Source organism: Octopus sinensis, linkage group LG9, assembly GCF_006345805.1.
Source record: "Octopus sinensis linkage group LG9, ASM634580v1, whole genome shotgun sequence".
NCBI lineage: Eukaryota > Metazoa > Mollusca > Cephalopoda > Octopoda > Octopodidae > Octopus > Octopus sinensis.
The window spans coordinates 41448073-41473520 of NC_043005.1; the positions used below are offsets into that span (position 1 = coordinate 41448073).

The 25448-nt window shown below is 36.8% G+C and overlaps 1 protein-coding gene across 1 annotated transcript in view; it reads right to left on the reverse strand.

The window, feature by feature from the left end:
- Positions 1–22554, reverse strand: part of LOC115215408 (dynein heavy chain 5, axonemal-like) — a 401219-nt gene extending 378665 nt beyond the window's left edge. Inside the window, exons 1-2 of the mRNA XM_036505929.1 lie at positions 22047–22554; positions 2202–2251 (exon numbers count right to left, since the gene is read on the reverse strand). Of these exons, the coding sequence (XP_036361822.1) occupies positions 2202–2251; positions 22047–22110 (114 nt within the window). The 5' untranslated portion in view covers positions 22111–22554. The remainder of the gene's footprint in view (positions 1–2201; positions 2252–22046) is intronic.
- Between the last annotated feature and the right edge of the window lie 2894 nt (positions 22555–25448).

The following is a 25448-nucleotide window of genomic DNA, read 5'->3' on the forward strand; positions in this document are numbered from 1 at the left end:
GGAGCGACAAAAAGGCTGTGCCAAAACGTCTCATGCCTTCTTTACCAAGTATCAAATCTCTCCAACAGGATAACTACACACCAACCAATCAACAAGATAACAATATGCTGCCAGAGAAGCATAAACAATGTAATGGGGTGGGGTGGGGGTGGGTGAGGTGAGGTGGGGGGTGCGAGGCTATGAATGTAATGAATGATACTGACAAGCTGAGTTGTTATTTAATACAGTAGGGGAAAGAGAAAGAGAATAACATAAACAGAATATGGATTGATTACTATGAAGATTTTGACAGCAACTCATACTCAAAGACATTGGAGACACTGTACATAAACAAAAGAAATCTCCATACTAAGGCTGTATAAACACATCATATCAAAATTAAAAACATCAACAACACTACAAATTAATAAACAGATTATAAAATCAATCTCCATAAGAAGAGAAATCTTATTTTTCTAGGTGATTCCTTATTTTCTCTGCTTCCATCTTGAAACTTACAAAGAGATCAAACTGCTATTGTATAAAATTTTTCTTTTAAAATTTAATTAATTAGTGAAAGGAGTGATGGTTAATCCCCATGGCTTTTGTAATCTCCTTTAGATAGCTGAGATTAATGATAAGAGTATGAGAGATGATTAAAGGAGAACTGGATTCATTGAATAGATTTGGGTGGAGGTAGTATACAGACTGTTGGTTCTAAAGAGCAGATGATTAAGTTTCTGTGGAAGAGTCAAAGAGAATAAGCTCATCACCATCATTTATCATACACTTTTCCATTTTTGCATGGATCAGATGGAAATTATTGAGGCAGTTTTTCTACAGCTGGATGCCCTTCCAGTCACCAACCTTCACTTGTTTCCAAACAGGTAATGCTTACTTCCCTATGGCCAGATATGTTTTTCATGGAAGACAGGAAACAAACTAAATTGCTTGTATGATAGTATTCCCATTTATAATTACCACATGATCAGAGTAAATAACGAACAGAGTCAAGACTATTAAAACTTTTGCAAGATGCAGCGAAAATTTAGGAAAATAAAAATAAGAAATAAGTGGAAATTTTACCAGTGAATGTGTTACATTATAAGGCACAAAAAGAAAATGCCTCTCCCCAGCTTTAACTAAACACTAATATCCTCTTCCACTCTAGGCATAAGGCCCAAATGTTTGGTGGTGGGTGGCAGTTGATTAGATCGACCCTAGTATGCAACTGGTACTTAATTTATTGACCCTGAAAGGATGAAAGGCAAAGTTGACCTCGGCAGAATTTGAACTCAGAATGTAAAGACAGATGAAATACTGCTAAACATTTTGCCTGGCATGCTAACATTTCTGCCAGCTTACTGCCTTAACTAAACACTAATATCAACAGGAAAATGGTGCTATATTTGAAATGCAGAAGGAGAGTAGTAATTAATGTTAAATGATATACTAAATGCAAACAATAGGTATTTCAAAGGCACAGTGGGTCTGAGGCAAGCTGACATGGAAGGATTCCATTTACAATGGCTATATACAGAAGTAGTTAACAGTAACAGCACTCATGAAATGGAGTCTTACATATAACGGAAAAAGATGGTTTGAAATAGTTGATGGCTTCTGTAACCTAGATACCCGAATTCAATAGAAAAAATGAGTGGTGTGTAAGCATAGTTATCAAAATAACCAAGTGGAAAAATTTTTTAGTGAATTATTACCTCTGCTGGCAACAAAGGGATTCTTTTTTCTGAGAAAAAAGCGAATTCTATGTTTGTGCAATAAAGTGTTGTGTTGTATAGTTGCAAAATATGGGAGCTGAAAGTTGAGACTCTACAGAATTTCTGATAGACTTGCGATGTCTATATAACAGAGCACAAGTGAATGTACTGAGATGAAAATGGACCTTAGAAGTATTAGCCATAATGAAAATGAGAGAAGATGGCATTGGTATGGACATGTGGAGTATATAACAAATGATAGTCGGGTAAAAAAAGTGCTGAATGAGGCTAAAGGAAAGAACCTGTGACACAGAAATTCCAAAAAATACATGGTAAAAGGTAATGAAGTCTGATAGTAGAATGCTGGGCTTCACAAAAATGGTAACAGGGACCATGACAGCTGTGAAACATTGTGTTAAAATGGACCTGTCAGAACATGGAAAAAGCATATGTAAAACTGATGATGAGGATGTAAATGTTTTGAATATGAAATATATTACCAACCTTTGATAGAGGTCTTGAAATAGAGCCAGATCTTTTCTTTACATCTTCCACTGAAAGAACAAAAATTGTATTTGTTGAAAATTTTAGATCAGATTGGAAAGAGAGTAATTGATTTAGGGTTAGTGCACAGCAAAGCAGACATTATCAGCAATCAAAAAGTACTATAAAACATGACTAAAATACCAATCACAATATTGTGATATATCACAATGTCAATATTGCACTAATCAAAACTTCTCATTAATCACTTTAGATTCATTCAACTCATTAGTTTCTCCTCTTCCTATAACTCATATTGTTTACCTCATTCCCAATCACACAGGCTTCACACTAATCCCTTAATCGATCAATCCTTTCCTCTGGATTTGCATCCCACTGGAATTGCTTTCTTGCTCTTGTTTTTTTCTGTTGTTATCAGCCAGTATTTGTACTAGATGAATGTCAGTCTCATCCACCTCATTAGCATGGAAGGTCATTTGAAAGTCAAGGACACATCCTCTTCCTCCTAACTTAACTATTAAAGAAAATTCCTTTTTTTTTCCTTTCTAATAATATAAATACCTTGTGTCCAGAGTGTAATGCTTTATTAAACTTTAAGACACAATAATACCATCACTGTGACCACTACTATATACTCTGCTCACTGCTAAAGTCCTTCTATAATGAACACTGCCAACATTGTGATTTATTTATTTTATATCAATCATTGTAAACAATAGAATTGTTGGTTACAGGTTTCTAATCAGCTCATCACTGGTTCACTGCTTTACTATATGCCTTATCTATAATTTAATCAAAAGTGAGCATACCATAACAGTAATGAGGTAAATTGGCAAAATCATTAAATCATCAGATAAAATATTTTGTATTATTCCTTTTGGTTGTCTGTGTTGCAGTTTCAAATCCTACCAAATCTCCTCTTATATTTTCACAAACCACATGTTTCATTTCTCTCTAAGATGTAAATTTCTCAACCTCTATCTGCAATCCATCTCCATTATCCAGGATAGGCACCCTGCTCAAATATCTCTCCAAAAGGTGGCGTCTGAGTATACCTGGGCTCCATTCTCATTGTCCCTCATCAGTTTCACCTGGATTTCAACAATAATGCATTCCTATTTCTCTTTTTCAAATTCTTCTTTTCTCATTCCCCCAAATACATCTGCACCCTCTATCACTTTCCTAATTCACCCCTTTCTTCCTCAAATTCCTCGTCTTCAACATGCAAAACTTCTCATTGCTGCCCAAATCCTTCCACACTATTATCGCAAGCAAATTGACCCAGTCAACTAATTCCTCATTACTTTCACTTCTAACATCTCTCTCACTCTCTCTCTCTCTCTTCCCCACTCTCTCTTTCTTGTCAGTGACCAGTAGCATGTCTTCTGCTGAGCCAGATCCACTGATGACCTATTCACTTACATCATTCTCCTCTCATATAATTCTTGCAGATAATGGCTTGCAACAGCTTAAATGAAACATTAATGACATCAGTCACACCAGTCTTGAATGCCTTTAGGGTACATGGGCTTCGCTCTTTCCTCCAGACTAAGCAAATGAACATATAAAAACAAAAACTTTGCCTGTCATATTTTTGGGGTCACTAAATAAAGTAGCAACCCAATGGTGAAGATTGGTTTTGTCATTCTCTGGAAGAAACTGGCTGTGGTCAAGGCTAGAGAAGGATGTGTTCTTCCAGGTTTAGATGTTTGTCTCTTACCAAAATATCAGGACACTGCCATGAAAACTTCATCAGGAGTTAGGAGAAGACATTATGGTACTAAAATTACACCACCAAACCATCTACCTTTTCTACAATAAGTCATTCCTACTCCATCACCACCACCACTGCCACTTACAACACTAATGACATTTTACCATGTTGCAGTATCTCTTTTGTGTTAATTCCTTTGACTCCATGTGGAGCATAGGACATCAACAAGTGATCTCCATTTGTCTGTTTTGATCATTGGAAATGGATTGTAATTGAACCTAGGTTATAACTGATTGACAGAGCCTCAGCTTCTGTGGATCTTGTTGTTTTTGGTTTGCCACACTTCCATCTCCTTTGAGGTGTCCCTAAAAGGGTTTGTCTTGTAATGTTGGAAATGGGTTTCTGTAAAGTGTGTCTTAACCAATTTCATTTCCTCCTCTTGATCTGGGTTTTGATAGGTTGCTCATTTACCTGCACACACAAAGCGTTCTTTCTGAGTCTCAGTATTTCTCAACGATTCTTTTGCCTTGGACCCCTTTTATTCCTATTTTACTCTGACAGACAGATGAAGGGGAGGTGGAATACTTATCCATTCAATTTCTAAAAACTCCTATTATATTTTTATGATTAAATAGTTCCGGGTTCAGTCTCACTGCGTGGCACCTTGGGCAAGTGTCTTCTACTATAGCCTCAGGCCGACCAAAGCCTTGTAAGTGGATTTGCTAGACAGAAACGGAAAAGAAGCCTGTCGCATATATGTATATATATATATATAATATATATATATATATATATATATATATGTGTGTGTATATAAATATATGTATGCATGTATATGTTTGTGTGTCTGTGTTTGTTCCCCAACATTGCTTGACAACTAATGCTGGTGTGTTGGTGTGTTTATGTCCCCGTAACTTTGTGGTTTGGCAAAAGAGACTGATAGAATAAGTGGTTGGCATTAGGAAGGGCATCCAGCTGTAGAAACTCTGCCAGATCAGATTGGAGTCTGGTGCAGCCATCTGGTTCACCAGTCCTCAGTCAAATCATCCAACGCATGCTAGCATGGAAAGCGGACATTAAATGATGATGATGATGATGAAATTGATCCCAGGACTTATTGATGATTTTCTTTTTCTTCTTTTAAAGCCTGGTACTTATTTTAGTGGTCGCTTTTTGCCAAACTGCTAAGTTATGGGGACGTAAACACACCAACACCAGTTGTCAAGTGATGGCAGTGGACAAATACAGATATAAACACCCCACCCCCACACACACGCATGCACACACACAGACACACACAGACACACACACATGATGAGCTTCTTTCAGTTTCTGCAATGCTTTGGTTAACCCAAGGCTCTAGCAGAAGACACTTGCCCAAGGTATCACGCAGTGGAACTGAACCCAGAACCATGTGGTTGGGAAGCAAGCTTCTTATCTCACAGCAACACTTGCACCTATTAATCATGTATTATCGTGTAGCTTTGAAATTTCAAAGATATGATTGTTATATTTAGAATGACATTACAGGGTAGGTGTGAGAGGCTGGATATGACCTGTTTAAATGCTAAATAGTTAAATAAGTCTTGAATTAGCATCGCCACCTTTAGTACATAGCTTAATTAAAAAGTGCACTCTAGCATAATATTAACAGCACAGGTACCGTGACCTAATGAGATGATGATTTAATTATAATCTGCTGCCATATTGGTCACTACTTTTACTAACATGTCCAGCACCATATGCTCATGTTACCACCCACACCATTTCTACCCTGGCCAAAACACTACCACCCCTAGCTCAGTCCAAACTTTGATAAAATCTGCCAGCGATAATTGGACACCACTGAGAAGGCCATCTCATTCGAGCAGTCAATATTTTCTTTCCGTGCAGTAAGTGTTTACATAAGACATTGCAATCTTTTACACAATAACATCCATCGACTGCAGCTGTTCTGCTAAAGCTGCAATTGACTTTGATGTGTTTATATCTAAGTAGCCAATCTGAAATACACACATGCACACACACACACACACACACACGCAAACACACACACACACATTTACAACACACACACATACACACTCACACACTCACACATACACACACATATTTACGACACACTTGCATGTGTGTGTGTGAGTATCTATGTATGTATATATATATATATACATATACACACACACACACATATATATATACATATACATATATATATATATACATATATATATACACACATATACATATATATATTCATACATACATACATACATATATATATAAATATATATATATGTTTATAAATACATACATAGATATATATGTGTGTGTGTGTGTGTGTGTGATGAATAACAACATCAAAGTTGTTGGTTTTCTCCATTGCTTGTGTGTACCTCATGACAAAAGACCATGACAAGTGGCACAACTTGTGTGACCCTATGCCAGCATAGAAACCCAACCTGCAAGATGTAAAACAATGACAATGATGATGATGATGGATATATATATATATATATATATATATATATATATATATACATATATACGCATACATACACACATGTACATATGCGCACACACAAATACATGTGTTTGTATATATAGCTTGACCAATAAACCCATTAACTCCACCAACTCAACCAAGATCTGTCGTCAATAGCAACAGATGTTGACCAATTAAAACCTGTTGTTCCAGCTGCAAAGTGCTTCAACCTACTACCTTTGTAACCACTACCACCCACAATAATTACCACTGCCGATAATGATGATGATAATGATGATGATGAGGTGGAGAAGGAAGAGCATGATGATGATGATGATGATGTAAACTGTATTGGCTTTTGTGAAAAATAAATTGTCAGGAGGCAGAGGGTAGAGAAATTGGATATGGAAGAGAGGAATAGACTGGTATATAGGATTTTATGGTCTTATCTTGTTTTCAGCTTGATGCTAGTTAGAACTGGTCTTGTAGCAGCAGTAGCAGTAGTAGTAGTAGTAGTAGTAGTAGTAGTAGTAGTAGCAGCAGCAGCAGCAGTAGTAATAGTGGCAGCAGCAGCAACAGTAGTATTAGTAGTAGTGGTAGTGGTGGTAGTAGTAGTAGTAGTAGTAGTAGTAGTAGTAGTGGCAGTAGCAGTAGTAATAATAGTAGTCGTGGCAGTAGTAGTAGTGGCAGCAGCAGCAGTATTATTATTACTATTATTATCATTATTATTAGTAGTAGTAGTAATAATAGTAGTCATAGTAGTAGTAATAGTCGTTGTAGCAGTAGTAGTAGCAGCAGCAGCAGTAGTAGCTGTTGTAGTTGTTGTCACTTAGATATGGCTATAGTTGCAACACGTCCCAGGTCAATTCACTGAGACTGTTCACTGGTGACACCAAAGCGTTGTTGTTATAAAGCTGCTCTATGCATGTACCTGTATGTGTTAGTGTCAGACCCCCACAGGCAGAGTTGACATAACATCTGAAGAATTTTATATTGTTTATCTATTAGTAACCTATTAGCGTCATGGTTTCTTTACTGAGGTCAAATGTTGTGTTTGTTACTATTTAGAATGTGTGTTTTAAGGTGGTGAGCTGGCAGTTTTGTTAGTACTGTCAGGCAAAATGTTCAGCGGTGTTTCGCCTGTCTTTATGTCCTGAGTTCAAATTCAGCTGTTCACTCTAATCCCCCCTCTGAAATTGCTGGCCTTGTGCCAAAATTTGAAATCGCTATTTAGAAAGTGATTAACCTTTTTGTTACTGAATATATTTTGAGATGCTCTGTGTTTCTTTCAATTATTTTAAATATTACAAAGAATGGCTGTGTGGTAAGTAGCTTGCTAACCAACCACATGGTTCCGGGTTCAGCCCCACTGCGTGGCATCTTGGGCAAGTGTCTTCAGCTATAACCCCGGGCCGACCAATGCCTTGTGAGTGGATTTGGTAGACGGAAACTGAAAGAAGCCTGTCGTATATATGTATATATATATATAAGTGTGTGTGTATATGTTTGTGTGTCTGTGTTTGTCCCCCTAGCATTGCTTGACAACCAATGCTGGTGTGTTTACATCCCCGTCACATTAGCGGTTCGGCAAAAGAGACCGATAGAATAAGTACTGGGCTTACAAAGAATAAGTCCCGGGGTCGATTTGCTCGACTAAAGGCGGTGCTCCAGCATGGCCGCAGTCAAATGACTGAAACAAGTAAAAGAGTAAAGAGTAAATTTAGTAAAATAACTTCATTATTGTTTAGCTAGTGTTAGGAACATAAATTGTGACTAACGTTTGGTGGAAGATTTTAATTCAAAACTTATGAAAACAAGACATTTGTACTACAGAGCCAGAGCTGGTTTCAGTTGGGTTGGTAACAAAAGGGTTAAGGTACTTTTGTTCATTTTTTTTTGTGTGCGAATGTCACTGAAATGTTGAATATGATGCTAAATAAATATCAGTGGTTAGCAATATTTTTGTTTTCTTGTTCCATTTGCTCTTGCTAATTTTTAAAAAATTAAATTTACCACTCCACCTCACTGCTTTGTTCCGCCATAATAAACTAACCGATAAAGAAAAAAATTTTAAATACTGTTTTTAAAACATTTCACATTACAATAAAATACAGCATGTAACAATGCTATTGCAACTATAGCTGTGCAGTCATGGCTGTGTGGTAAGAAGTTTGGTTGATTTCCAACCACATGGTTCCAAGTTCAGTCCCATTGCTTGGTACCACTAGTGTAGGTAGAGTTTGTGCTCCCTGGGGCAGCCCTTCAGTTTGCTGCCCCTGGGCCCCCACAAAAATACATATTGCCAACAGTAGACCCAAAAGTGACACTGCCCCCATAAAAGTTCCACCTAGGCAGACAATACCCTCTGCATCCCTCTAGCTACACAGGTGCATGGCACCTTGGGCAAGTGACTTTTCCTATGGCCTTGGGTTGACCAAAGCTTTGTGAATCCTATAATTCTTTTGTATTTCTTTTCTAAGCAATTCTAGGTAATAATCCTTGGTAAGCCTATATAGGTTTCCTGTTTTATTCGATTGAACCAGTACCCCATCCATGTTATGAATTTCTTTGGTGATATTGTGAAGATACCCCAGATGTTTATATTTCTCACGATAGACCAGAGATCATCTTCAAACTGTTTCAATCTTGGATTAGGTGGAGGATTGTTTTTAGATTTAAACAATTTTTTGAATTCAGAAGTTGGATCATTAGAGGGCTGTTTAATGTCTTTATTGTCAAAGAAGAGAGTAAGCCATCTAATATGGTTAATAAAAGAGTTTGTCCTACTAATGAGTTGTTTAAGGAAAACCTTTCTTGGGGGAATGGGTATATCTTTAAGAGATGCATTTATATCAAATAACTCCATTTGTGATAAACTATTTTATTAGCAGGTTATATGTAAAGCTGGTTGAAGTGTGTATAAATGTATGTATGTTTTTTCAATGTTTACAAATAACACAGAAAAAATAAATAGTTACTAAGGTAGCAAAAACTCATGCAAGTACCAAGGATGTGAGGTAAATCTTTTGTCTGCTTTGTAATGTATCCTTTCACCCCTCCCTCTCATAAGCCCTTTACACACACACACACACACACATATATATATATATAAAATCAAATAAGTAACAAGGACATCCTTCTTACTTATTTGCTTTTATTCACCTTTGAGCTGTGAAGATAATACCGGACTGACTTGGTGCTTCAACTTAAGTCCCTAATTCAACTGAATTTTAATTATTTCTTATATATATATATATATATATGTACCGGAGTAAACACATAAATGTGAAACAAGGTGGAAAAAAGAGTACTCGAATAGCAAAAACTGTCCGACGAACGGCAACGGGAAACTCAGAGTAACAGGTTTTGTTGAATTTTCTGCTGCTTTAAATAAAGTTTATATGTATGTATATAACATATATACACACATGCACACACACACACACACACACACACACGCACACATACACACACACACATGACAGAAGTAAATAGACACCCTTATAATCATTAAAATTTACTTAAATCTGAAATTGTATATTCAAATTATTTATTAATTGTTATAATGTGAATATTTAATATTTGATAGACATGCCCCTTGCATTTTTCAATGCAAGGACTTTATTAGGTATGTTAATGATCAGATGATGAATATTCTTGTAGAATTTCTTGCCAAGTTTCAAATAGTAATCTCAAAAGATCTGGCTTTGAAGATGCTTTGTTGTTCTTTTTATAAAGTGTCCTGTCCCTTATGCCCTAGAAGTGTTCAATAGGGTTCATATCTGGTGACTGGCTTAGGCATGGAATCTCTTTAATGCTATTTTCATCCATCAAATCTTGGGTAATTTTAGCTGTATGACAAGGAGCCACTAGCATAGCTGGTGGGGGATGAGGCACTTTCATCCTGTTGTAGGCTATTGCTGTAAGCAATTTGTGTTTTTTGTTGAGCCTGGGGGTGGCAAACAGAAGGGCCACCCCAGACAGCACACACCTTAGCTATGCTAGTGCAAGGAGCCCCATCTTCCATAAATAAAGAGTCTTCTTCTTTAATCATTTCATCACTGGAGAAGATTGGAATGAGTCCTTGCTGCAATGTGGACACATTTATCTGAGTTTATGTTTCTTTCAGCTCCGAACAACTATTGCTCCAATCAACTATTGTTCCAAATTGCTTCCCTGACCATTAGAAAATTGCTGCCATGTCTTACTGCTGGCTGCAAGCTTTTCAAATCAAATCCTTGATCACAGAATCTCCAGACCCACACTTGACCACTGTCAGGAAATACAGCAAATTTGAACTCATCAAAGAATATGAAAGTGCCCCAATGTTCTAGTGGCCTCTTCACCATTTCACTGGTCCAATCTTTTCTCCACTTGATGTTGACTGGTTGAAGAGGTGGTTTCCTTCTTGCAGCTCTGCTATAGTAACCAAGTTTGTAGAGATACCTGACAGCTGTTCTGAGACTAACATAAACTTGTTCTGCTATATCAGAGGCCTTGCAATGAGGATTATTTTCAACACTTCTCTTAGCAAAGAGAAGGGTCTGGTCAGAGGGTCCTGGTTGACCTGGGTGAGGTGATGTTGACTCTTTCCTTCCCTAGTGAAATACACAATCACTCTAACAACTGTAGAAAGTGGGATCCCAAGGTTTGCTGTGATTTTATGCTATGTCCACCTTCAGAATGATCCACAATATGGCCACTTTGAAATTCAGACAGTTTCAATGCTTCTTTTGTACATGACATGATTAAACAGTCATATATAGAATCTGAAACATAAAAATGTCAATTAATAAAAAATATAAACTTTTACAAGGCAGAAAAAATATAAAATGATTTTTTTATGGGGTGTCTATTTACTTCTGTCATGTCTGTGGATACATCATCATCATCATTGTTTAATGTCCATTTTCCATGCATGCATGAGTAGGATGGTTGACAGGAGTCAGCCAGGTAGAAAACTACCCTAGGCTACTGTGTCTGCATCTCATCTAAACTAACTCTCTCTCTGCATCTATCTATCTATCTATCTATCTATCTATCTATCTATCTATCTATCTATCTATCTATATATATATATATATATATAAAGCTCAACTTGTGTGTCTGTGTGTGTATCTGTGTGTGTGTCTGTGTGTTTAACTTCCCGGCACATCTCCTCCTAGCCAACAAATTGTAGAACCACAAGAAATGGGTCACTTAAAGTTTAGGCGAATGAAAATTGAACTGCGCTATTTCTGTTCCGAAATTCATCTTGCAAGTGCAAAAATCGATAATGTGTTTGTTTAGGCCTTATCCCATGCATTGAATAGTGGACTTTACTCAGTCAGCTGTTTGACGTGAACTATGTTCAACACGCGTGCAAGCATGCGTAAATTGCATGAAAAATAAAAAAATCAAGATATAAAAACGAATCGCTGTAAACATTGTAGAAATTCGGCAAAGAAATGAATTTTCGGGATGTAGCCTGGAGGGTTTTTTCGTATTAATCGTTTGGACTTTGTGAACACATACCAATTGTTTTCATAACATTTGTAACGCTTTGAATTAAATGTGACCATTTTGCGTTGAGTCTGCAGTTTGAATCACTTTAACCAAATTTTAGCAGGCCGGATTTTTGATCATCACGATACATCGCCAGCGACTCCCTGAAATCCCCGTTGAGAAATCTATATATATAAAACTCAACTTGTGTGTCTGTGTGTGTAACTGTGTTGTGTCTGTGTGTGTGTCTGTGTGTTTAAGTTTTGGATCTACCTAGTTTCATTATTCGGGATGGAAAGTAGTGTGTAGCAAATCTATATATATAAAACTGAAGTTGTCTGTGTTTGGTAGGTTTGGTAGCCTTCAACTAACACTATCTCCTTCAAGACCCTGCAGCACAAGTTGACCAAAATTGAAAGTATGATAGAAGAAGGCTTGCTCTTCATTCTGTAGAAGATAAAATTCAAATCTGACCATGGAAAAATGTTCACTTAAAGTGAATAACAAGTTGCATAATGCAAAATTTTTACTTTTCAAAAATTCCAATTCTAAAGGGTCGAAACAAACCCAAGCAACACCGGGTGATACTGCTAGTATATATATAAAGCTGAGAATGTATGTCTGTCTGTATGTGTGTATCACTAAAACTCGAGAACTACCCAATGGATTTCATTAAAATTTTACACATGCCTTACTTAGGGTTCATGCTGTGTGATGGGTCAAAACAATTTTCAACTTCTTGCCTAATGCGAGCCCGGAGCAATCTCTTATCTCTTACACTGTTTCCACCTGTATTAGTACTTACACTATTATGTGGTTTCAATTTCAGTTACTTTCGTTATGCATCTATATATATTAATTTCATTTCTATTACTTTCAATATGTATTTATATACGTGTCTCTATATGTATGTATGTATCTATACACACACACACACACATATATATATACATTTATATATATATTTATATATTTGTATATATATATAAATATATATATATTATATATATATATATATAATATATATACATATATATATACATATATATATACAATATATATATATATATTATATATATATATTATATATATATATATATATATATATATATATATACATATATATATGTATGTATATGTACATATATATATATATGTATGTATATAAATATATGTGTATATATATTATGTATATATATGTCATCATCATCATCGTTTAACATCCGTTTTCCATGCTAGCATGGGTTGGACGGTTCGACCGGGGTCTGGGAAGCCAGGATGCTGCACCAGGCTTCAGTCTGATCTGGCAGTGTATCTACAGCTGGATGCCCTTCCTAATGTCAACCACTCAGCGAGTGTAGTGGGTGCTTTTTACATGCCACTGGTACACAAGCCAGTCAAGGCGGCGCTGGCATTGACCACGTTCGGATGGTGCTTTTTACGTGCTGCTGGCACAGGTATCACAACTAAAATTTCCATTTGATATTTATTTTGATGTTGATGTACTTGACTCAATAGGTCTCCTCAGTGTGTATAAATATATATATATTTATATATATATATGTATATCTGTATATATGTATATATACATATGTGTGTGTGTGTGTGTATATATAAATATATACTCTTTTACTCTTTTACTTGTTTCAGTCATTTGACTGCAGCCATGCTGGAGCACTACCTTTAGTCGAGCAAGTCGACCCCAGGACTTATTGTTTGTAAGCCTAGTACTTATTCTATCGGTCTCTTTTGCCGAACCACTAAGTTACGGAGACATAAACACACCAGCATCGGTTGTCAAGTGATGTTGGGTAGACAAACACAGACACGCAACACACATATATATATACATATACATATATATATACGATGGGCTTCTTTCAGTTTCTGTCTACCAAATCCACTCACAAGGCTTTGGTTGGCCCGAGGCTATAGTAGAAGACACTTGCCCAAGGTACCATGCAGTTGGACTGAACCGGGAACCATGTGGTTGGGAAGTAGTATATATATGTATATATATACATACGTATATATATACATATATATTCGAATTTTCGAATTTTCGCTTCATTCCGTCTCTTATCCTCCCAGTATTGTTTTTTATACATATATATATGTATATATATATATATATATATATATATATATATATATATATCATCATCATCATCATCATCATCATTTAGCGTCCGCTTTCCATGCTAGCATGGGTTGGACGGTTCAACTGGGGTCTGTGAAGCCAGAAGGCTGCATCAGGCCCAGTCTGATCTGGCAGTGTTTCTACGGCTGGATGCCCTTCCTAATGCCAACCACTCCGTGAGTGTAGTGGGTGCTTTTTACGTGCCACCCGCACAGGTGCCAGATGGAGCTGGCAAACGGCCACGAACGGATAGTGCTTTTACATATATATATATATGTTTATATCTATCTATATATATATATATATATATAATATATATATATGTATATGTATGTATATATATATATATATATATATTGTTGTATTTCGGAATGGTCATTTTGCCAGTTTAGCCAATAAATATATGGAGTTAAACGCACATGTTATTCAAATTCTTTTTCTTCCGACACATGTTTCGAAGATATCACTGGTATTATTCCAAAGGAATAAAATGGTGTAAAACAATGTAATCTTCTCTTCAAGGAAATGAAGAAATGAAACTCGTCAATAAAACATTTTAACAGAAAACGATAGATATGTATAGTGACTGGCTATAGTAATTGTGTTAGGATTTTCAGTTTAATTAAATATAACATTTGGTACAAACATGCACACCTAGTGTGGTCAGGGAGAAGAGCAGTGATGAACTTCCTTAACATTGCATTTGTCTGTTGTTAGCAAAGCAAGATTCTAATTCATAAAGGACTTCTTGAAGTCAGGGTACAGCTGCACCTGAGTATCAGAGGATATGATTGCAATCTAGTTACTACAGGATACTGTGTTTAGAGTGTGAGGTAATGTACGGGTGGCCATCATCATCATCATCATCATCATCATCTTTTGTTTTCAAAGTTTGGCACAAGGCCAGAAAGTTCTGGGCAGGGAGAAAGTCGATTACTTGACCTCAGTGTTCAGCAGGAATTTATTTTATGTCAGTCCCAAAAGGATGAAAGATAAAGTCAACCTTGGTGAAATTTGAACTCAAAATGTAAAGGTGGATGAAATGCTGCTAAGCATATTGCCTGGCATGGTAACGATTGTGCCAGTTTGCCACCAATGTCCATTTTCCATGTTGACAAGGGTTGAGTGGTTTGAGAGATACTGAGAGGCCAGAGAGCTGCACCGGGTTCCAATTGTCTGTTTAGGCATGGTTTCTATGGCTAGATGCCCTTCCCAATGCCAACCTCTTTACAGAGTGTACTGGGTGCTTTGTATGTGATACTAGTACAGGTGCCCCTTACATGGCACCAGCATGTACAACTTGGTAACAAGAGTTGCCAAGTAACTTGTTAGACAGAGACCTCGGAAGTGACTGTGTGCCAAGCAGGAGATTAGAGTATAGTAGAGGGACAGAGATAGTTGTCTTACTATAGAAGAGATATTTAGCTACCTGTGCAGGACAAGGAAGAAGAAAGAAGGTGGGAGAGGGTTAGAGAGAGAGAGATAAAGAGACAGTCAGTGTGTGCGTATGTGTGTCTGTGAGAGAAAGAGAGAGAGAGAGAGAGAGAGAGAGAGAGAAATAGACAGTGTTGGAGCTTACCCACAGGAAACAGTGGGGAGGAAGTATAAGTGGTACAGAGGGAATAGAGGAGTATATTCCATAAGAGTGTGAGGGAGTATGTTTAGGCATGGGGAAGACATACCCATAGCAAGTGATGGAGTGTACAAACAAATTAAAGAGAAAGGATAATAGAACACAAAACCTTACAGAATTCCTTTTGATTAGTAAAGAAATATTTGAAATGTTGTTATAGTCTACAATGTAGCCGTAACACTATTCCATGCAATTAGTAATCTAGAAAGGTATTTATACTTCTCCATAGATAGAAAGTAGCTTTATTTACTGATTGTGGTTAGTATGACATGTCATAGAAGCTTCTGTTATTGGAATCGTCAAAAATGTATTATGGAAAATTAATGAGCCGCATCATATCAGTTGACCATAAAGATCAGAATCTGTTTTAGTCGTTAGAGAAATATGTTTGGATTGACGAAGTCAAAGATAAACCCAGATAGAATCTATGAAGGTGTTCATAGGAAAATGATAAAATGCTCTGTGTTTTAAAATTTTTTTTTTTTCTTTCTTAGTTTCAATAATCTAAATATTTGGCAATGTTTAAAAGAGTAGCTAAGATTGTTGCTATTTAATCAAGATGAGTGGTGAACTGCATAATCTATTATATAAAATCTGTTCTGTCTGTCTGTGTGTGTGTCTTCTAGGATCTCGGGCATCCTCCATCTGATTGCATTCAAATTTGATATGTAGATACTGACGGCATCAAGGCGTGTATAAGTCTTGAAAAAATTGCAAAAATCGATTCCAGGTGAGAATGCGATCGATAAAGCCATGGGAGCATGCATTTGTAAAATCGTTTTTCTTGGAATAGAAAAAAAGTCTATCTTTATTTCTTCTTTTGCTGATGTCTCAAATTTAGGTTAAATCAGTGTTTCTCAAAGGGGAGGCCTATCGGACGGGCGGACAAGTTGTTTTGAGAAAATTTGGTTTAAATGTTTGACAACTCAGCACCGTCCATTGGAGGGGGGGGGGGCGTTTTGCTCATTGTTAACATTGGACAAAATGTCACATGATATTTAGTTACAGTTCTTTATATTATGAATTCAAATCCTACCCAGATCAACTTTGCATTTCATCCTTTCAAGGTTGATAAAGTAAATACTAATCAAGTGTTGGATCAATATAACCAACTACACTAAGGCCGGTAGAATTGTTTGTATGCTGGACAAAATGCTTAGTGGTATTTCTTCTACCTATACCTTCTGAGTTCGAATTCAACTGAAGTTGACTTTGACTTTCATCCTTTCAGGTCCGATAAAATAAGTACCAGTTGAGCACTGGTGTTAATGTAACCAACCTACCCCTTACCAAAAAATTGCTGGCTTATGCCAAAATTTGAAACCATTATTATTATTAAGGTGGTGAGCTGGCAGAATCATTAGCTTGCCAGACAAAATACTTAGTGGTATTTCTTCTGACTTCATGTTCTGAGTTCAAATACTGCTGAAGTCGACTTTGCCTTTCATCATTTTTGGGGTTGATAAAATAAGTACTAGATGAGCACTGGTGTTGATGTAATTGACTTATCCCCTCTCCCCAAAATTGCTGGGTTTGTGCCACAATTTGAAACGATATAATCAACTATCCTCTCCCCAAAATTTCTGGCATTGTGCCTATATTGGAAATCATTTAGTCTAGACTAACTTGGAACATAAAAAGGCACATAATCAGAAGATTCCATGCCTTATCATCCCCTATTGTTTGAAGTGAAGTGTATCTCAGACAATATTATACAATATATCCTTTATTTTTTAAGTTCAGAATGATTCGAGGGAGATTGGACTCACTGAAGATATTTGTTACTGATGGGATTTTCTAGTGGGTTAAGTTTTAAGATAATGCTGCAAAGTGCTATAAACTGAGTTACATTTTGAATTATTTTGTTTGTGTGTTTCAGAAGGGACTACATCACATTAAGGCCAAGGTTATGGTGGTAGACATATATCTAGCCTATTATGTTTCTGTTTGTTTGATTGATTGTGAAGAGTAGTTTGTTTTGTGACACCTTGGGTAAGTGTTTTCTAATATAGCCTGCGGCCAACCAAAGCCTCATGAGTGGATTTTGGAGATGGAAACTGAGAGAAGCCTATTGTAATATATATATATATAAATATATATATACATATTCTTTTTATTCTCTTACTCGTTTCCCTCATTTGACTGTGGCCATACTAGAGCACCACCTTTAGTCAAACAAATCGACCTCAGGACTTATTCTTTGTAGGCCTAGGACTTATTCTATCAGTCTCTTGTGCTGAACTGCTAAGTTATAGAGATGTAAACACACCAACAATAGCTAGGAATTACTAACACTATTTTTAATTAAGAAATCAGTGTAGTTCAGCTGGAGCTGTGGATGCATCTCTGTAGAGGAATTGGTTTTTATCTAGAGATACAAGCTGGATAGGAATGTTTTTTATATGCTTTTTTGTTGTTCATTTCTGTTGTTTAACCCTAATTTAGCCTTGATCAAGAACTAATTTTCAAATACAATATTTCTATAATTTTCATTTTGCTTGTTCTGTACATGAAAAATACTTTACTATGTTTAATTTATAAAATACGGATTCAAAGAATTTGACATCAACCTTTTCAAAAGTTTATTGTTCCTGTAGTAAGCTATGAGATTCTTACATTCTCTCAATTTCCTGTAATTCAGACTGCCTCATGGTCCCAGAAGACAAAATGGAAAAGGCATTGTCCCAGAGGATGGTGAAGGAGATGTGCTAGAACAGCCATGCTGACTTACAGGGCTTGCACTTATACTCAAGACTCTTCCATTCAAATTTTGTACTTCGCAGACTTTTGAAAGTCTGTGGAGTACAAAAATTGATTGTATGAATCTTAAGACTGTTTGCAGTAGTCAGTATACACTCCTTCAAAAAAGTATGTGTTCACTGAATGTGCAATGCATATATAATTATTACTACCTTATTTTAGGAAATGAGTCTTTTGTGAATATTAATTTCTTTTGCACACTAATTGCTCAAACAATGTTGCATGGAACATCACTAGTCTCTCTGGATCGAAGGCATTCCTTCTGTGGCCATCCCATTTTTTAATTTAAGACCACATATATCTATGCTCTCCATTTTTCTCTCTCCATCTGTTTTCTCTCTTCATTCCTTTCTGTAGAAGAGCATAAGCTCGAAACATCAAAGACTTTTACAGTTTTCCCTGAGTGCAAAATACCCTGTTTAATGTTCCCTCACTGTCTCTGTCTTTTTTTTTGTACAGTTTGGAACCATATATTTATGACTACCTTATCCAGTGTGTCTTTCCTTCTTTATAGGGCATGGTGTGACCAGCAGGAAATATGCAAGCAACCATGTAGAGATTAACTGATTGGCTCATTGAAAAATTTTTTTAGTTATTTAATGCTTAGTTTATTTTAGTTTTAGTGTTTAGCTCCAGGTCAACTTTGATAAATCGAATCAAAAGTGTTTCAGTCCTGACATCTTGTCTTTTATTGAAAGACAGTGGTTCTTGCATTGTACTATCAAATGTCTACAATTTCTAACAGATTGAGTGCAAAGGGGCTTTTTTAAACAATTGTTTAACCCAAGTTGAACCTTCATCTAACAGACCTATGATCAAAGGCATTCCAACCATGACCATCTTGTCTTATTTCCAGATTGGTATATTTAACCCTTTAGCATTTAAACTGGCAATATCCGGCCCAAATATTTGATCTGTTTTATGTTCAAACCAGCCAGATCTGATCTCCCACACTTATCCTACAATGTTGTTATAAAAAATGCAACAATCACATTATTGAACTCTCAAAGCTACAAGATAATGCATAATTAATCCAAAACAATGGCATTGAATAAGCTCTGCATTTGACAGAAAAATCTAAATGCTAAAGGGTTAAGATTACATTCTTGAAGGAATAGGAAAGAGAGAATAGGGGTTAAGGAAAAGAAAATGTGAATGTGTAGATAACTGCATAAGGGTGTGTAATGAGTGTGGTAGATTATTAGAAAAGGGGATTGAGGTGGACATAGTGAATATCTGTTTGGGAGAGGGAACTTTATACAACTATTCTCATCCATCCACATTACATGACCATATCAGAACATTCTTCTCTCTTGTGCACCACATCTGATGCCTCTTATGCCTAATTTTTTCCCATTATTTTTATTTTGTCATACATACTGATGTTGTACACCTAGGAGAGCATACTAGCTTCATTTCTTTCTAGTTTTCACATGGCCTCTGCATTCATGGTCATAGTTTCAAAACCATGTAGCATGTGTATATGAATGCAGCATCATACAATCTGCCTTTCACTCTGAGGGATAGGTCTGTTGTTATCAACAGTGGTAATAGCTCTCTAAACTCTCTCCAGCCAGCTCTTATTCTAGCAACAACACTTTCTATGTATCTATGTATGTATATATACATACATATATACATATGTGCATATGTGTGTATGTGTGTGTGTATGCAGATGCGAGCTGGTGTAAACTGGTGCATCGAATAAAAGTACCTTTTCAAGGTGGACTTAGTCATTCAATAAACTCATAAAGTTGGTGCAGGCATGGCTGTGTGGTAAGAAACTTGCTTCTCAACCACATGCTTCTGGGTTCAGTCCCACTGTGTGACACTTTGGACAAGTGTTTTCTACTATAGCCTTGGGCTAACCAAAGCCTTGTGAGTGGATTCAGCAAATAGAAACTGAAAAAAAGCCTGTTGCATATGTGTGTGTGTGTGTGTATGCCTTTGTGTCAGTGTTGTCTCCCCACCATCACTGATGTTGGTGTGTTTACATCCCTCACTTGATGGTTTGACAAAAGACTGACAGAATAAGTACTAAGCTTACAAAGAATAAGTCCTGGGGTCGATTTCTTTGACTAAAACCCTTTAAGGCAGTGCTTCAGCATGGCCACAGTCATATGACTGGAACAAGTAAAAGAATAAAAAAGTTGTAGTTTAGTTTTAGCCCTGATTCAATAGATTGATGAGTAAAAAGCATTCCAGCCATGACTTCTTTCTTCAGGTATACTTCGGAATTCATTCCAATCTAAATTTTTTTAAGGCGGTAAGGTGCAACTTGGGGTAACTTGATTAACTATCTCAGGCAGGCCAAAGAAACCATGTGAAGAAGAGGTGGGGTATCTGTGCCAGCCGGTAGAACTTCAGGTGTATTTTAATTTGTAACTACCCACTTAATTTGTAAAACCTCACACAATGAAAGCAAAACAGTAATTTAATATAGGCACAGGTGTGGTTGTATGATAAGAGATTTGCTTCCCAGCCACACGCTTCCAGGTTCAGTCCTGCTGTGTGACAATGTGAACAAATGACTTTTGAGGGATTTGGTAGAGGGAAACTGAAACAAGCCAATCATATATATATGTGTGTGTGTGTGTGTGTGTGTGTGCATATATATATATATATATATATATACACGGTAACGACAATAGTGACTACACACATGCTGCTGGTGATTTCTTTTCCTTCTTTGGACTTTTCCCTTTCTCCTTTCTGATGAGGAGCAATTCTCAAAACATCAAATTCTCGAAGCATCAAGCTAATACATTCCTTGTGCATGTCCTCTTGTTGTCCACTAATTTTATTCATTTATTTGAATTGACTATATATATATATATATATATGTATGTATCTATGTATCTATGTATCTATATATGTATATATGCATACATATATACATATGTGCATATGTGTGTGTGTGTGTCTATGTGTGTGTGTCTGTGTCTGTGTGCATCGAATAAAAGTACCTTTTTGAGGTGGACTTAGTCATTCAATAAACATGGACAATTAAAAAGTATCAGGTGAAATAGCGGAATCAATGCAATCAACTGAAACTCTGAAAATAGGGCTCCTAGTACTGCCACAATCCAAAGACCAAAACCATTAATGGAATAGAAACATATGTTGGTATGTACCTGTGTATATACGTAATTTGTATGTATATATGCATATACATGTACAGACAAATTTGGATTCCTAATTCAAAGACTGAAAATTGCAAATGTTCACTTTCAGGACACGACTTAGTTGAGTGCGGGTGGAGTGCATGTAGGGTAGAGGTTGAGTGAGTATATATGTGTGACTGAGTGAGTGAGTGAGTGAGATGAAGAGAGAACACGTGTAAAACAAGAGTACAGAAAAAGAATGAGAGAAAAGAGAAAGGATGTGTAAGAAGAGAGAAGAGAGAGAGAGAGAGTGGATGGTGGTGGTAATTCAGAAAGACAAAACTGAAAGAACTAGAGAAGGAAATAAGAAAAAATATAAGATGAAAGAAAAAAAAATGAATATGAGAAATATTAATAACAATGAAAGAATTAAGAAAGGTTGAGTGAGATATGAAGAGAAAGACATTGATTAAGTGATTGCAAAGAGAGAGAGAGAGAGAGAGTGCAAATTAATATGATTCTCACCTTTGATGGAGACAAGTGGAGGTGACACATTCGGGTCAACCCCAGATTTTGTAGGACTCTCCATGTTCTTTCTTTAATTTTCTTAAGTGTTAACCGCCTTTTCTGTATCAATGCACTCTGGTTCTTTAGTACAGTTTATTGTCTTGCTCTTTCTACACTTGTAAGAACTATCAAGATTCTAATAGAAAATGCATTGTATGTCTCTTTAAGTGTATAAGTTCTGTATGTATCTAAGTGTGTGCGTATGTCTCTGAATGTGTGTGTGTGTGTGTGTTTGCATATGGACATGAGTGCATGAATGAAGCAGATTTACTACTTAAAAATCTTACCTATATATGTGTACATAAATATGCGAGTATGGGTGGATTTGTGTTAGTGCAAATGTAAATAATTTCATCTGCATGATTGCACGAGTGTGTGTGTCTATTTTATTCAGATATAAAACGTTTTTTCCTGTATACACGTATACTCACATGCGTGTTTGCAATTATAGTTATTTATGCGTGTTAATAATGTATGTATGTATGTATGTATGTATGTATGTATGTATGTATGTATGTATATATATATATATTATATATATATATATATATATATATATATATATATATATATATATAGGCGATCACGCACCTGCGAGCGTATGTGAACACCTACTTGTACAATTATAGAAACTTCAACTTTGACTCCTTAGTGTTATGTATGTGTTTGTTTACCTGCGCGTGTATGCGTGACTGATGTAACAGTATGTATTGCGTGGGTTACACGTGTGCGTGTCTGCATGTCAGCTTGTCTTCCCCTTACATTTTGGGAGCTTGAAGAAGAAGGGTCAGCTGTCTATCTGTCCAGCATACGGTACGGATACTGCTGGTCCAAATTTGTGTTAACTTGTAACGGTGATATAAACACGTCCCGGTGGATTGGAAACTAATGTCACCGTAGCAACGGCTGGTGGGAAGAGTGGGAGTGATAAGTACTATTGTTGCTGTTGTTGATAATGACTATGATGCTAATAGACAGGTGTGAGGTGCGGCTACCACATCAATAACAGGAACAATGGAAATACTAACACTAGCAATCGACGGCGGCTTATTAAAAATAGCAACTAAATCTTTCTCAAACTATTTTCTGTCGTCTTAAAAAAGTAGGAAAGACATTGTGTAATGTTGTCATAGATACACTATAAAAGGTTGGAATATATTTGGTCATGAGTTTACTCGATTCAAGACAGACCTGTGTTTTAATCACAACCATTATCAAAATCAATAGCAACAAACACGAGGCAATGTGGTGGAGCTGCCTCGACGTGGTCGTTTGGCATGCTAGAAATAACAACCAAATTTCTCAGATTGCACCTAGTGTCATTTTGAAGGACGTACAGTGGGTGCTACAGAATCGGAATGTAGATAGCAATGAATTCTTAGTTTTTGGGAGTACACAGAAGAATGAAGTTAAACGTGGGTAGAAGTTTGAGATTTTTTTTTCAGTTCAACACTAGAGTTCATGAGTGTCGGAAGAGAGTCCCGATTGCATCCAACCGATCCGAGAAGGGAAGACGCATTGGATAATATAATCCTACACAGGGTTTTTGAGAGGGAGGGGTGAAGGGATACATTGAAGTGGGGCCATGTATTTGTTTATCTACTGAAGACTGATATTCACATTTTAAAGGAGGCTCTGACAGAAACATTGGAAACATTGTAAGCCACCAACTTATCCTGATAAAAAAAAAAATCTTCTCAACAGGGCCCATAAAAAGACATCCGTTCTTGGTGTCAGAAAGCTAAGGAAGGGGTTATGGATACCTCAACCAGCCCTTTCTGAAAAGGAAAAAAACAAAACAAAACGAACACTTTCTTTTGAATTTTTAGAGATGCTCCCGATGAGAGCCCAAAAGAAAACTTGTCCCGCCTTGTGAAGTTGCTTTGGAGAACCTGCATTTCAGCACACTCGTCCTGGACACGTTATCTCCAGAGCCCAGCAGCGCGACTACGTAGAATATGGTTTCTCAAATCGGGAAACGCAAGAGAAAGTGTGGTAGTACCTAAGGTTTGTAAAAACATCAGAATTTTTAAGTGACTACAACGAACTAAAACGTTAACTCGAAACTCGTATGTCTAGAAAACGGATTGAAGAGACTTTTGCTGGTCTCATCCACTTATCGTTGTGAAGAATGTTTATAAATAAAATCGAATTTCGTGTAAGACTGTCAACTGAAAATGATATGCTGGCATCTCTATTATTGTGCCTATAATTGAGTTACTTACAAGAAAGTACCAAACTAATTGTTCTCCTAATTCTTACATAAAAATGTAAGATTAAGTCAAAAAAGAGATTTCTCACATAGATACATAGCCAGAATGTGAAGGCACACGATTCTGTGGTTAGAGCGTCGGACTCACAATCATGCGGTAGTGAGTTCGAATCCTAGATCGGGCTGTGTGTTGTGTTCTTGAGCAAAACACTTTATTGCACGTTGTCCCAGTACATTCAACTATAGAAACGAGTTGCGACGTCACTGGTACCAGGCTGTATCAGCCTTTGCCTTTCCCTTGGATAACATCAGCGGAGTGGAGAGAGGAGGCTGGTATGCATGGACGACTGCTGGTCCTCCATAGACAACCATTCCCGGACTTGTGCCTCGGAGGGTAGCTTTCTAGGTGCAATCCCATTGTCATTTATGAACGAAAGAGGTCTTTACTCTTTACCCTTTATATGACCAGAATATTTGGAGGAGAGAATGATCGAGTCATCAACACATAACTGATATTTCATTTGTTTTTTACTCCGAATTTGAATGTTTTAAATAAAATCTGTTATATTCTTCAATGGGTTTAAATGCAAGGGTTGCATACAGAAGCTTCAATGAAACTCGTTTTCGTCCTTGGTCTCGTTTCAAAATGGATCGCACTGACAGTTCCAGGTAACTTTTATACTTTGTCGCCTCTCCCTTGTCGCTTGAGTAGTGGGGAAATGAAGATATATTTCGTTGGCTGCGTGTAGAATAACTGAAACAAAGCAGCGAACATTTAACTGAAATATTTATTGCCAGCCATAAAGATATTGGAGTTGGCTATTCACAATGAAAAACAACTGGGAGAGATAGATAAACCGCACCGCATCCGTAGAAGTTTCCCTTATGAGACATAGTACGAATGTCCAGAATGAGTCTGTTCAAAATCTTAGAGCTGTCTGTACAAATGTCTGGAACCTTTAGCGTAGCAAGAGTGGATGCGCATGTCACTCAGACGCTTTCTACACTGTTATTTATTGAGTGGCAAAACAATCATTCATAGGAGACAAAAACATTCGCGAAAACCATATCACGCCACATCCTCATGCTGATTTGTCATAGACAAATCAGCATGAGGGACCGAGTACGTGAAACTGTGGTGGTTCGCT